We start from the raw sequence: 14,820 nt of genomic DNA on the forward strand, positions 1-14,820 counted from the left end.
AACAATAGCAATAAACATTAAAAATCTCTTTTCCGGTCCGAAAAGGAAGTGTTGGTTAAAATGTTATGAGCATTACAAACAAGAAAAACGGACCACCAACTAATCCCACACAACAAAATGTATGAAAGTATGTGTCAGGTCAATCGATGCCCACTTCCCTCCGCCGTCCTGTTGTATATCCAGCCAGTCGGAGCAGTCGTGTCCTTCAGAAAAACCCATTTTGATATTGATAATTCTGAAAATTGGTACAATAACTTTCATTAATCTGTTATAAAAACTAACTTCGGATCCCATTTTGCAATTCTCGGTCTTCTCTTTCCATCCCACTTTACAAAATTGAACTCCGGCATGGCATGTTCAAAAAATATAGAAGTACTCACGGGTGCCATTGTATACAAACTTTTCAAATTTTGATATTCTTTTTTTGTTTTCCAATTTCTGATCATATGTGCCCAGTCATCGATATCATAGACTAAATTGAACAAGAACAGATACTCTCCACCAAAGTTTCTCATTATTTCCGAACCCTTTTCGTCTATCTTCAAACCCAAAATTGCATCATTTACGTTTTCAAAGGCCAATCCTTTGATATCCCATAATCTTGAGTCATTTCCAAACGGTGGTCCAATAAATTTGGTGATAAACTGAAGGCTATTCTGGTTTGGATGAATGGCCAGATAGTTCTCGAGTTGCTCCGTGTTCAATTCGTCTATTTCGAAACTTGTAGCAGTGACATCCTTGATAATTCCAGATTGGTACATAGAACGAAGTGAGTAGACGTATAGTTGAACTTGTGGTTGACCACGGAACCAGCTGTTCATATGACTTTGGAGAAATTCCAAAGCTGAGTGCTCTTGAAGGCAATGTAACGCGTGAAAGAATTCCCCTCCTGAAGTGTCTTCTACGTATCTGGAAATCCAATTATTGGGGTGAATATAAAACTCTTGAGTAAGCTCTTACTTGTAACTTATCGCATTTCCTCCTATCTTCATAGTTATCCCCTGAGAAATGGATGGAACGAATTTCAGATTAGCGACACCATGTATTATCCGAACATATTGATCATACGCCACAAAAACTTGAACACATTTTTCAGAAAAGATATAAATAATCTTTAGTGGTCTCATGTTCAGACTTTGAGCCATTATTTTTGACTTTTCAGAGCACAGACTCAACAAGAACACTTCTTGAAATTCCAGTTGTTTCAGTACTTCGAATTGGACCAGATATGGAAGCTTTAAGAACGGGATATTCATTCTGGGATTGAGAAGGTAGAGAGGTAAAACAAAGAGTATAAGGAACACAGTATGGTCTTGTTAACTCAACAATTGATTTTGTGGGTGTGTGTGTACGCAGACACGACGCGTTCGTTGCAAGACCCACCATTTTCAACGTCATATGCGCCTTTAATGTGAGCTTGCCTTTTCGCTAGCCGTCTGTGTGTCTTTTCATCGTATGCATAACCAAGAATACGGCAAGTGAGAACGCTAACAACGACGCTCTACTGCAAACATATGTTACAACCATTGTGTTACTGAAATTAAAAAATGTTTGTTGTATGCATAGGTATAGGAATTTGTCCTCAGAAAATGAAATGGCTAGATGTCTGTCTGTGTGTCTGCCCATCCTGACAAGTAGTATACAGTGGTATTTAGGCGGAAAAATAATACACAAGGGGCGGACCCTAATAAGCCTCGCCCCCTGTGTATTATTTTTCCGCCAAAATACCACTGTATACTACTCTGCCACCAGCTATTGCAGTGTTTAAAGCCGCGCAGCAGCGCTCTGATGCTAATTTCATATTTTCTTGTTAATTAGGCTCAAAATGTAAGAAGTGGATTGGTCATATCTTTATTTTCTGATAATTAGTCATTTAAAAAAAAGTAATATGTATTAAGTACGAGGACTCCGAGACGATTGGAATCCGAGACAATCTGCAACTTTGACATTTCGACACATTTCGAAACCAGAACTTTCCGCCATTGACGTGTTGAATGTTATAACGTTTCGCGTCGAATTGTCGAGTTTGCCAAACGTCTGGTTTGAAAACGTACGGGAGAAGCCAGCAAACACTTTTTTCAACAAGAAGTAAAAAATAACCAAATCTTAATCCCACACAACAAAACATATCTGAATATCTGTCATCTCAATTGAAGCCCATTTCCCTCCACCATCCTGTTGAATATCCATCCAGTCGGTGCAGTCGAGTCCTCCAGATAAACTCGTTTTTATATAGATGATTCTGAAAATTGGTACATTAACTTTCATCAACCTGTTACAAAAACTAACTTCGGATCCCATTTTGCAATTCTTGGTCTTCTCTGACCATCCCACTTTACAAAATTGAATTCCGACATGACATGTTCGATAGCAGTTCCCACAGGTGCCGCTGTATACAAACATTTCAAATTTTGATAGGCTACTTTCGATTTCCAATTTCTGATAACATGTGTCCAGTCTTTGATATCATAGACTATATCGAACATAAGCAAATACTCTCCACCAAAATTTCTCATTATTTCCGAACCCTTTTCGTCTATTTCCCTACCCAAAATTGCATCTTCTATATTTCGAAAAGCTAATCCTTTGAGAGCCCATAATCTTGAGTCATTTCCAAACGGTGGTCCAATAAGTTTGGTGGTTAACTGAATACTATCCTGGTTTGGATGAATGGTCATATAGTTTTCGAGTTGCTCCGTGTTCAATTCATTTATATCAAAATATGTACCAGTTACATTTTTAATAATTCCAGATTGATACATAGAGCAAAGTGAACTGATATGTAGTTGAACATGTGGTTGGTCACGGAATAAGTAGTTCATATGACTTTGGAGAGATTCCAAAGCAGAGTGCTCTTCAAGGCAGTGTAAAGCGTGCGCGAAATTGTTTCTTGTTGAAAATTCCTTAACGAATCTGGAATAGTTTTAATTACCAATCAGTCCACAACAATGACTTACTTGCAAATAATCTCATTTTTTCCTAGCGTCACAGGTCTTATCTGATCACTAGGAATGGATGGAACGAATTTCAGATTAGCGACACCATGTATTATCTGAACATATTGATCATACGCCGCAAAAGCTTGAACTCCTTTTTCATAAAATGCATACATAATTTTCTTTGGTTTCATGTTCAGACTTTGAGCCACTCTTTTTGATTTCGCAGAGCACAGACTCAACAAGAACACTTCTTGAAATTCCAGTTGTCTCAGTACTTCGAGTTGGACTACAGATGGAAGCTTTAGGAATGGAATAGACATTCTGGGACTGAGAATGAAAAGGAATTGGTAAGAATAAAGAGCGCAGAATGGTCTTGTTCACTCAACAATTGATTTTGTGGGTGTACATATGTAGGGGAGGTAGGGGGAGGTTAGCTAGTCGCGTTCGTTGCGAGACCCACCGTCTGCTATGCCATATGCACCTTTAATGTGGGCTTCCCTATTGTCTAGCCGTCTCTCTGTGTGCCTGTGTGTCCTTTCGTTGTCCGCATAACCATGAATGCGGTGAGTGAGAACGCTAACAACTGCGCTCTACTGCAAACGTACTCTGCAACCATATTGATAATGAAACTAAGTTTATTGCATGCATAAGTATAGGAATTTATTTTCAGAAAATGGAATTGTTGGATCTCTGTTTGTGTATCCATCCTGACACTAACTTTTGCGGTGTTTGAAGCCGTGCAACTGCGCTCTGATGCTAATTTCATATTTTCTTGTTAATTAGACTCAAAATGTAGGAGGCTGATAGGTCATTCGACAATCTTTATTTTCTGATAATTTATAATTTTAAAAGGTATTTATAATTTAAATAAAGCATGTATTGTGTAAGAGGGATTCAAGACGTTTCGAAACAATATCACTTCCACATCAAAATTAAACAATTAAAGTCGGGTTTCAAAATGGGCAGAATTCAGTAAACGTAATGCCAAAAAAACATAAAAACTGAAATCAAAATGTCCAGAAATCAGTGAATAAAAAATAAGTAACCCGTTCTCAATCCCACACAACAAAACATATCGTACTATCTGTCATCTTAATCGATGCCCACTTCCCTCCACCATCCTGTTGAATATCCATCCAGCTGGAGCAATCGATTTCCTCCTTCATAATGAAACTGACAATTCTGAAAACAGGGGTTTCAGCACCTTTCAGCATTATCTAAACTCACTTTGAATCCAATTTCACAGTTCTCGGTCTCCTTATCCCATCCCACCGCACCAAATTAAATTCGTCCAACGCAGTTCCAGCTATTATAGGCAGTGCTGCGGGTGATGTTGTAGAAAACCATCTTAAATCGTGGTAAGCTTCTTTCGCTCTCCATCTTCTTATCAATTGTCTCCAGCTGTCGATATTATACATAACATCGGTGAAGCACAAGTGTTCCCCACCGAAGTTCCTTATTATTCCGGGAATTACCACGCGTGGTCCCAACAGAATTTGGTTAACCAGATCCGCAAAAGTACCATGAACCGCTAGCCCTTTGACATTCCATAGTCTTGAATTTCCAGCTAATGGTGGTCCGACAAGACTGGCTTTTAGCTGAATGCTCTGTTGATCTTGTCGAGTGCTCAAATAGTTCTCGAGTACAGAGGTCTCCAGTGTCTCCATACTAAAACTTGTGTCGGTGACATCCTTGATGACTTCAGCTTTGCTTAGAGCAGCAATGGAAGATAGTTCCAGTTGAACTCGTGGTGTGTCGCGGAACAGGGTGCGCATATGGTGTTGGATTGATTCGAAGACTATTTTTTCTTCTGTTTGAAGATACTGGAAAGTGTGTGACAGCTGGCTTGTTGGTGGTTCTTCGATGCATCTGGAATTACATGTTTAGGATAAATTGTAAATTTGAAAACCTCACAAATTGCTTAAAACTCATTGTTATAAGCTGAAAAATATACCAAAATGTAGATCTCAGGGAGATCTATGTCTGTGACCTACTACGGGCCGAATGATGAATCGTTTTTCGCGTTTCTGGATCTTTTTTCCGACCTGCGGCAAATTAACGACTAGCCATCCGGCCTGACTTAGGTCAGTGACATCAGGGTTGGGAAATCCCGGATTTAAAAAATGTGCACAGTTTTTTCACATATTTTTTGAAAATTAACTTTTGATCATTTTTGCAGTTTTTCGCGTTTTAGCCCGGCCCGCGGCACATTAACAAATAGTGATCGGGACTTGAGATGCTCTGTGACAAATAACTCATCGAGATCTACATTTTGGTACATTTTCGGCTCATAACAATGAGTTTTGAGCGAGTTAAGCTATCCCTTACCTGCACTGGACCTTGCTGCCTCCTAACTTTATCGGTGTCTCATCACTGGAAGCCAATTGGACCAACTTCATACTTGCTACACAATGAACGTCATCATTGGATTCCACCAACACTTGAATCCCTTTTCCATTCAGTGAAAACTTCAGGATTTCGACTTTCAGGTTGGCGGTTTGAACCAATTTTTTTGACTTCTCTGAGCATAGACTCAACAAGAATAACTCCTGGAGCTCTAGCTGTTTCAGAACCTCGACTTGAGGCAAATACGGGAGTTTGGTGATTGGGAAAGGCATTGTTAGAAAGACGGGGACAGAGAATGAGGGAAGGGGAAGAGGGGCAGACGGATGAGTAGGTTAGATAGGCGTCGTTGCGAGACCTACCGTCTGCCACGTCACTATGCACACAGAATGAGTGAGTCGAGGCCCTCGACGACGTCAATATGAAAGCGACATGGCTTATCGCCCCTTCATCTTAATAAGGTCCAACAGACGGAACGGCCGGAATCGGAGTGCGTTGAAGGGGGATGGATTGGAGGACTCCCCCCATACTCCACATATGACGCCAATACACAGTGCGCAATAGAGACCCGCCGCTTGCCACGTCGTCCGCTGGGCCTTATTAAAATGTAGAGGCGATAAGCCATGTCACCTGTAACCTCTATTAAGACGTCTCCGAGGGCCTGGACTCACTAATTTGGGTACGCAGTTGACGGGGACGTTCAAAACCACCTTCTCAACAACTTCATATGCGTGTCTAATGTGTCATTACGTACTTTGTCTGTGTTTTTGGGTGTTCCTGCTATGCAACTGCACTCCATTGTTAACAACAGCAGTAATACTAAATACAAAAAACTAACAGAGTACACGAAATGAAATATTTATTAAAAAAGGGTCAACAACATGGCATTAATTAAAATTTTAGGCCACGCCTCCAAGACAAAATAGGAATAAGCATATTTGTCAATCGAACCGGCTGTAACTCGCTTAAAACTCAGTGCTATGAGCTGAAAAATATACCAAAATGTAGATCTCTGTCAGCTCTATGCCCCTGACCTAGTGCCGGGGGCTCATCTAGAAAGAATGGTTTTGACACTTTATGCCAGCTCGCTGCACATTAACTAATTGCTATCCGGCCCGTAGTATGTCACATACATAGAACACCCCGAGATCTACATTTCGGTATATTTTTCCAGTCACGATATTGAGTTTGAATCGAGTTTCCCCGGTTTGCAAGTATCCAAATAAGGAACACAACGACACGCTTCTGACAACCGCGCTCTACCGAAACCAAAAAAAATTGTTTCGGTGGAACGCAGTTGTAAGAACTGTGCCGAGCTAATAGATCGTGATCTGAAACTGAAACACAGCTTGGGCGGGGATCTCAATCCCATACAAAAAACCATATATGACACGAATCTATCTTAATCGACGCCCACTTCCCTTCACCGTCTTGTTGAATATCTAACCAGTCGGAACAGTCGATTCTCCTAGAAGTTAGCGAAAGTGTGACCAAACTGGAAATTGAAAAATAACTCTGTATCACATAGCTTCTAATCACTCACCTTCTATCCCACTTAAACTTCTTTGGTCTTCTCAAGCCATCCCATTTCACTGCTCCGATTTCTTTCAAAAATTCCAGTCTATCAAAATCCACAGTGACAAGTAAAGGTGTTGTTGCATGCGCTGCTTTCAAATCTTTTTATGCTTCTCCTCTCTTCCATTTAAAGATCAAATTTCGCCAGGGCTCTTGTTGAATCGGATAATTAAACAATACCAAATACTGGCCACTGAAATGTTCCAGTATGTCAGGTGTCATCTCTCCTGATTGATATAGTGTGAGACCTTTGACATTTGTTAGTTTGGAGTCACTGTTTAAACCTTGTCCAGTCAATTTAAAGGATATTTGGAGACTCTCATGAAACTCATGGCATTTCAAATATTCCTCGATTTGTGACGTATCCCAATTTCTGGTCTTTATGTAGGTGTCCTTGACATTCTTAATAAATGACGAGTGAGCAGTTGAATTCTTAGGAATTGTGTCAATTTCTATTTGAACACGAGGGCTGTGTCTGGGTAAGCTGTTGATGTGACGTTGGAGACATGTCAAAACATGTTTTGCCTTTGATTCATGGAAAATCAATGTATGGGAGTAAGGACTCCATCCAATATTGGCGATTCTGAAAATATTCCTAATCAAAAGGAAAAAAACCACAAAAGTTAGCTGGTAACCTCTAGGCGGAAGGCAGAAAAGTCTTAAAATGGTTAAAGGCGGAATCCCGCTCAACTCTGGTTATAACCGTCTTGTTAAGGATCTCCTTTTAAAGAACGGTCATGTTTAAAGCCACCTTGTTTAGAATCACACTTATCAGGGATGTGCGGAACTAGAAATTTTGGAAATTTCGGAACTTCAAATTATTCCGAATCAGTTGTACCGGAAATTCCGGAAATTCCAAGTTTTTCCAAAAGAAATTCTCGGAAATCAGAAATTTCCAAGGTAATCCGAAATTACGATCTGAAAAGTTTCGGAACATCCGATTTTCGTTCCACACGTCCCTGAAGCTTATCCTAACGATTCTTCCTGAATGAAGCCCTCCCAAACGAACCACCCTTATGGATACTTTTCTGATTAGAACAGCCCGATTAAGAACCGTCATGTTTCGAATCATTCAAATCACCTGGATGACAGTAGTTCAGAACTAAAAACTTTTCCAGTTTTACTTTCTTACTCACCTGCATTCCACGTTCTCTCCTCCCAAGTTGATCGCCGTGTTCTCATCGACAACAGAGTCCATCTTGACCTTTACCACATGCTTCGAAACTTCCGTTCTCTCTTTGTGTCCCACCATTACGAAAATCTTGTTCTTCACGAAAATATATCTAACTTTTTCAAGTTTCCAGTTGACTAGTTGAATTTGATTTCTTATCTTATTAGAGCACAAACTCAGCAGAAATATTTCTCGAAATTCAAATTGTTTGAATAACTCCAATTGAATTAAATAGGGGAACTTGCAAATTGGAATAGTCATTCTTTGGATTAATATAATTGAGGAGATGAATCGAATGAGAGCTAGTCGACAAGACTATTGATTATCTTAGTCTTGTGTTCGTTGCGAGACCTACCGCCTGCCACGTCATATGCGCCTTTAATGAGGATCGCACTCTGTCAATGTGTCTGTGTGTCCATCACCTCAATGCAACAGCGCCCTATTGCTATAACCGGTCAATCCTATTTTAACCTTTATTTTACAAAAAAGTTTAAAAATAATAATAATAATGAAAATAATTACTTCCAGAACTTTTCCATTTTAGAGCCACAGTTCTAAAAAGAGAAAGTTCTAGAAAGACATACCACAGAAAACATGTAAAGGAATAAAGTAATCACAAAAACAACACAATAATTATAGTTCAGCTCCAAACAAAGAATCGTACTTGATTGCGTCCAAATGCAATCGACGCCCATTTTCCATTACCGTTTTGTTGGATATCCTTGTAATGTAAGCAGTCGAATACCATTTCATTGTAGTACATTATCCTGAAAATTGCATACTTGCAAACCGGGCCGAAACGGGCCTACTCGGGCCGGCTCGTGCTGAAAAATATACCAAAATGTAGATCTCTGCGAGTTCTATGTCCTTGACCTACTACGGGCCGGATCACTATTTTTTATTGTGCCGCAGGCCGGAAAAAGCGCCAAAAAAACCATTCTAGCCCGGCCCGCGGCACATAACCGAATAGCCATCCGGCCCGTATTATATCAGTGGCATAGAACTCGTTGAGATCTGCATTTTATTATATTTTTCAGCTCATGATATTCATTTTGAAGCGAGTTACGAGCCGGCCCGGGTCGGCCCGTTTCGGCCCGGTTTGCAAATATGGAAAATTGTAATAAAAAAGTCGGGAAAGAAAATCTGAAAAGTTATCAAGAATGTTCACATTTTTGATAAAAAATTTGAAAAGAAGGTACAACTGACCTCGAATCCCAATTGAAACGCTGCGGTCTTCTCTGTCCATCAAACATCACTGCTCCAATTTCTTCCAAGAACTCTGCTCTACGAAACTCCGCCGGGATATCATGAGAAAGATTGGCGAAAATGCCCACCAGATTACCGTAAGCCTCCTTGTTCTTCCATTTTCGAATAAGTGATCTCCAGGTTTCCAGATTCCACTCTCCATTCCTTATAGCCAGATGGCTACCGTCAAAGTTCTCCAAGGCAGAAGACGTCATTTCGAGAGCCAAGTGGATGCCGACCCCTTTGATTTTCATCACTTTTGATTCACTTGTGAATGGTGGTCCGGATAGTCCCGAGTCGATGTGGATACTCTCCACGAGTGGTTGGTTTGTCAAGTAGTTTTCAAGACTCGTCGTGTTAGGGTCCCAATGGGTCGTGATGATATCAGTGACATTCTTTATGATGTCAAGACTTGGAAACAAATCGACAGAGTGAATGCCTAATTGAACGCTCTGTGGAGTGTTCTGGATTAATGATGAGATATGGTTGTAAAACAAAGTGACAAGAGAATTATCCGGAGATTCGATAAATGACAGACTCCAAGCGATCCGATCTTCTCGGAATCCTTTGAGACACCTGAAAGTGAAATGAGTTTCATAAAGTTGAAAGTGGAACGGGTTTGAATCTACAGTACCGTGCAGTGAGATATAACTATTTAGCCTTTTTCAGTTGAAAATTACGAACTTTTAGAGGGTCTTACGGTATCACTGATTGCCCCACAAAGTTAAATTTTTAATGGTTCATATAAAACAAAAATAGAGCTTCATTTTTGTAGTTGACAACTTTTTTCTATAGACACTCCCTAGAGCGTTATGATCATTTTAAGTGGACAGCTCAAAAATCAGTCTATTTTTCACTGAAATGGGCCGATTTGAGGGAGAAATTACTATGTCGATATGTAACTCTCTTTTTGTTCGTACAAAAAAGTTGTCAACATGAAAAATTATGGTCTACCTTTGTTCTGTATGGTTTATACATAAATAACTGTTTGGGACATTTGTAACACTCTCAAAGTTGGTCACTTTCAACACAAAAAGGCCAAATTGTATATCTAACTGCACGGTACTGTTCATATCTAACTCACACGCATTCCAACTGCTCTCCTCCTAAATTAACTTTCACTATCTTCTTATTCTTATAAAGACGACGTACAATTTTGATCTCTGCCATATGCCATTTCTTCTCACGGTATTCCACATAGACCCCGTACTTGTCGTCATCAAGTGAGTACGCTATCTTTTCAGCTCTCATGTCTACGTATTTCATCGTTTTTTTCATTTTTTCCGAGCAAACACTCAACCAGAACAGCTCTGGGTACTCGAGCTGTTTTAGCACCTTCAATTGGACCAGCAAGGGGAATTTGGCAAATGGTATAGACATTCTGAAACTTCTTAAATTAATATCAGGGGAAAATTGAGTAACAAGGTAAAAAACGGGTAAATAATAACACAGTATATTGATTCTCCAATGGTGTAGCAGCTGGTCTATTCGAGGCCCACCATCTGCCACGTCACATACGTCTTTAACGTACACCTTCGACCTCCTCTGCGCTAATGTACACCCTTCGAGGCGTCGTTGTGAGACCCACCGCTTGCCACGTCATTATGCATACAGAATGAATGAATGAGTCAAGGCCCTCGACGACGTCACAATGGAAGCGACATGGCTTATCGCCTCTACATCTTAATAAGGTCCAACAGACAGGACGCGCGGAATCGGAGTGCGTTGAAGGGGATGAATCGACTCCACATACAAAGTGAAAGGGCGATAAGTCATGTCACCTCCATTATGACGACGTCATCGAGGGTATTGACTCATACAATTGGGTGCGCACACAGTAATTGGGGGACGTTTTCCAGTTGACACTCTATATCTTCACGAATTACCAATTTCAGCAACATGTCAAAACCACCACTGTTCTACGAGACTGCCAAGTGTGTGACTCTCTATTTGGAGGCAAACATTCACACAGAAGTTCCAAAATCCAACTAAATCGACGTTACCCTTCATTCCGAACCATCCACAAAGCACAATCTATGAAAATCAAGACACTTCGGAATCAACCACGCGGGCTCCAAATGAATGGGATCACCTACCTTGTGCGGAATTCTGACTTCCAACTTCCGACTTTCGTTTTGAAAATGTTACTTCCGTCTTCCGACTTTCGGATAAGGAATTTTATGTCAGACTTCCGTCATTCCATAACTGTGAAGTTTAGGAAGAATACATTTCGTAGAAATACATGGAAAAATCCAAAAAATAATTTTCCACTGATTTTCGCGAATTTCATGATTTTTCTCTTGGAGTTGTCGAAAATTTGAGAAAAAATCTACTTCCGACTTCCTACTTCCTGTTTCCAACTTCCGCTTTCCGACGTCCGACTTCCGGCTTCCGTTTTGGAAAATATCACCTCCGTGCAATTCCGCTCAACAAATTCTCCCGTGACCTTCCTATTCCACGAAAATCACAAACAAAAAAATGCACACTCCACGTGGACCCTTCGTCCCGAATTCCATTATTTTCAAATATTCAACTTCTAGTAAACTCCATACAAAATACTTTTGTTACTGAATTCTGAAGCACAAAACTAATCACGTGGCAATATGAGCACATCGACATCTCAAGAGCAGCCGGCACCGCAGGTTTCAGGTAAGAAAAATGAGTACATTTTCAGAAAGTGGAGATTTTAAAGATTCTGAGACTGTTTTTAAATTTTATCTAGAACCAAAACGAGCCGAGATACGCAACGTTTAGTGTGACACCCCTGATAGTCGACGCGCCCCGTTGTTCCCCTCCCTTTGATCGCGGACATTGGCAAAATTGCTTGTATCTCCGTTCATTTTGATGCTAGGGAAAATTTGAAAACAGATTAAGAATCCTCATGAGTTCAGCTTTTCAACGATATATAAAACTGTATCTAAAATATTGGCGCTCCCCGTCTAGGCGCCAGACTAAGCACCCGCGACCAATCAACCGCGCGCCCCGTTGGTCCCCTCCCTTTGATCGCGGACATTGACAAAATTGCTTGTATCTCTGTTCATTTTGATGCTAGGGAAAATTTGAAAACAGATTAAGAATCCTCATGAGTTCAGCTTTTCAACGATATATAAAACTGTATCTAAAATATTGGCGCTCCCCGTCTAGGCGCCAGACTAAGCACCCGCGACCAATCAACCGCGCGCCCCGTTGTTCCCCTACCTTTGATCGCGGACATTGGCAAAATTGCTTGTATCTCTGTTCATTTTGATGCTAGGGAAAATTTGAAAACAGATTAAAAATCCTCATGAGTTCAGCTTTTCAACAGTTGCCGGTGGCAAGGTACCCTCATAACCCTGTAGTTCTCCGAGTCCTCACAATAAATACGCAACGACACTCCGCCAAAGGCTCACGCGCCTACCGTAACCTCAGCGCGTCAGTTCACGTGGACACGTGTACTCCACGTGGCAAAAGTAGTTTTCTGAAGTCGGTTGGCTATCAGAGTTAGTTCTAATTTTAGCGTTGGTGCTTTACCTTTGTTTTGTAAGTTTTACGCTCTCTTATTTTATTTTCTTGCAATAAAGTAAATTTATTGTAAGAAACTGTGTATTTGTCGTTATATTTTATCCGGAACCTATCACCCCGTATTCGTACGCGGGCAACTTGGGGGCCGAACCGTGTCAATCGTTTTTTCGTTATTTTTCCTTGTTTTGCTGTAACTTTCTGGTTTATTTTTCCTCGGTTTGAATAAACGGAGGAATTATTTACTGGTTTTTGGCAGTTTCTTTCGTTGGATAACGTGGAAACTTGGAGGAATTCTCCGAAGAATCGAAGTAACCTTCGTCGATTGAAAATCAACGAAAAGTAGACAGTTTTTGAATAAAAACTTTGTTTACGGACGACAACGCAGAAGATGAGCGACAAAACATCGTCGAAGCAGTCAACGTCGAAAGTGGACGACAATCGGATGATTGTTGTGGAAACTCAAATGAGCGTGAAGGAGAGAAGAAAGAAAGTGAAGAAGTTCACTAAACTTATCGCTAGCAGCGTCAAAGTGGAGGACGAGACAAGGTTGCAACTCGGGGAGTTGGCAGCAAAATGCAGCGAACAGGAGGCGGATGCGATTCTGGAGCCGATGAGAATTTTCCACAGAGAGTTGTTGGAAAAGTTCGAAGAAATCGGAGGAGATGAATGGCCGCGATCGGTGATTCGAGTCATGAGAGAGTTCAAGCTCGAATCGGTGGAAGAGTTGAGAGAGGCGTGTGCGAAAGCAGCGCAAGTGCAAGTTGAAAAGAACTTGTTGACGGAGTGCTGGGAGGAAGAAAAGGAGATGCTCGGGGAGCAAATCCGGAAAATTCAGAGAGAAAAGGAGGTGGCTGAGGCTCAGGTCAGGAAGCTGGAGAAGGCGCTGACGAAACTGAGGAAGAAGCTGGATCAGGAGGAGCGTAAGCCGAATGGCTTGCGGGATGAAGCCCAGGAAATCGCTGTGGAAACAGTGACGGGTGACGAAAAAACGAGTAGTGAGGAGAAGAAGGTTTTCATGGTAGGAAATCTGGGAATCCGTGTGGAAAACAGGAATCCGTACAGGGAAACGGCGGAGAAGAGCAAGGAAATCGCTGTGGATACAGTGACGGAGGAGAAAAAAGAAGGGATGAAGCCAAAGAAGACGGTGATTAGAGAATCGAAGATTCTCATAACTCCGAGAATCGGCGTGAAGGGTAAATCCATCTTTGAGTATCGGAAAAGTGCGCTGAACACGTGGAAGAATAGATTCGATTTTGCGAATGTGGAATCGATCGTATTCTTGTTAGAGCTCACGGAGGACGAGGAGACGAACCAAAAGTTGGGTGACTTAGTTCGAAAGTTAGCTGAGGAAGTGAAGGAGATCACGATCATTCCATACAAAATGGATTGGGCAAAATCGGGATTGGTGGAAAGTTGGAAACGGAGTTGGATAACTGCCGGTCATGTGAAGTGGAGCGATTCGGCTGCGAGTGCGGACGAAAAGTTCAAAACGTGGGAACAACTGCTGGAGTTCCTGGAGGCGAGGACGACAGAGAATGTGGTGGTGGCCCAACTGAGAAAGGAGTCGGTGACTTCGGAGCCACGAATAAAGGAGGACAAATGGAGTCACCAGTGATGTCATCTTGGTGGACAATCCAAATTGTTAATTAATTATTTTTGTTTAGTAGTTTTTATGTTAGGGTGGTGTGACTGAGTTTAGGCTAGGTGGTGTGAGATAAGGGGAGAAGAATGTAAGTCGTATCTGTGAGAGTACTCGAACCGGTCGGGGCCCGGTTTTTGTGAAGGGGGGGAAGTTGCCGGTGGCAAGGTACCCTCATAACCCTGTAGTTCTCCGAGTCCTCACAATAAATACGCAACGACACTCCGCCAAAGGCTCACGCGCCTACCGTAACCTCAGCGCGTCAGTTCACGTGGACACGTGTACTCCACGTGGCAAAAGTAGTTTTCTGAAGTCGGTTGGCTATCAGAGTTAGTTCTAATTTTAGCGTTGGTGCTTTACCTTTGTTTTGTAAGTTTTACGCTCTCTTATTTTATTTTCTTGCAATA

The 14,820-nt window shown here is 41.3% G+C and overlaps 6 protein-coding genes across 6 annotated transcripts; 1 reads left to right on the plus strand and 5 right to left on the minus strand.

Moving 5' to 3' along the window:
- Nucleotides 1-99: 99 nt before the first annotated feature.
- On the minus strand, nucleotides 100-1,256 carry GCK72_004207 (uncharacterized protein; the record flags this gene model as incomplete). The annotated part of the gene is made up of 3 exons (XM_053724536.1): nucleotides 100-235; nucleotides 283-909; nucleotides 961-1,256. 3 exons carry the CDS (start codon nucleotides 1,254-1,256, stop codon nucleotides 100-102), a joined length of 1,059 nt encoding a protein of 352 aa, XP_053588730.1.
- Nucleotides 1,257-2,106: 850 nt separating this feature from the next.
- On the minus strand, nucleotides 2,107-3,259 carry GCK72_004208 (uncharacterized protein; the record flags this gene model as incomplete). Its single annotated transcript, XM_053724537.1, has 3 exons — nucleotides 2,107-2,242; nucleotides 2,290-2,913; nucleotides 2,958-3,259. 3 exons carry the CDS (start codon nucleotides 3,257-3,259, stop codon nucleotides 2,107-2,109), a joined length of 1,062 nt encoding a protein of 353 aa, XP_053588731.1.
- A 732-nt stretch (nucleotides 3,260-3,991) lies between these two features.
- On the minus strand, nucleotides 3,992-5,557 carry GCK72_004209 (uncharacterized protein; the record flags this gene model as incomplete). Its single annotated transcript, XM_053724538.1, has 3 exons — nucleotides 3,992-4,121; nucleotides 4,167-4,808; nucleotides 5,268-5,557. 3 exons carry the CDS (start codon nucleotides 5,555-5,557, stop codon nucleotides 3,992-3,994), a joined length of 1,062 nt encoding a protein of 353 aa, XP_053588732.1.
- A 1,405-nt stretch (nucleotides 5,558-6,962) lies between these two features.
- On the minus strand, nucleotides 6,963-8,109 carry GCK72_004210 (uncharacterized protein; the record flags this gene model as incomplete). The annotated part of the gene is made up of 2 exons (XM_053724539.1): nucleotides 6,963-7,440; nucleotides 7,994-8,109. The coding sequence occupies 2 exons, from the start codon at nucleotides 8,107-8,109 to the stop codon at nucleotides 6,963-6,965; spliced, it is 594 nt and encodes a 197-aa protein (XP_053588733.1).
- A 559-nt stretch (nucleotides 8,110-8,668) lies between these two features.
- Nucleotides 8,669-10,653, minus strand: GCK72_004211 (uncharacterized protein; the record flags this gene model as incomplete). Its single annotated transcript, XM_053724540.1, has 3 exons — nucleotides 8,669-8,795; nucleotides 9,235-9,849; nucleotides 10,358-10,653. The coding sequence occupies 3 exons, from the start codon at nucleotides 10,651-10,653 to the stop codon at nucleotides 8,669-8,671; spliced, it is 1,038 nt and encodes a 345-aa protein (XP_053588734.1).
- Nucleotides 10,654-13,162: 2,509 nt separating this feature from the next.
- On the plus strand, nucleotides 13,163-14,389 carry GCK72_004212 (uncharacterized protein; the record flags this gene model as incomplete). Its single annotated transcript, XM_003097182.2, has 1 exon — nucleotides 13,163-14,389. One exon carries the CDS (start codon nucleotides 13,163-13,165, stop codon nucleotides 14,387-14,389), a length of 1,227 nt encoding a protein of 408 aa, XP_003097230.2.
- Nucleotides 14,390-14,820: the final 431 nt, after the last annotated feature.

This window comes from Caenorhabditis remanei, chromosome II (genome assembly GCF_010183535.1).
Source record: "Caenorhabditis remanei strain PX506 chromosome II, whole genome shotgun sequence".
NCBI classification, from domain to species: Eukaryota; Metazoa; Nematoda; class Chromadorea; order Rhabditida; family Rhabditidae; genus Caenorhabditis; species Caenorhabditis remanei.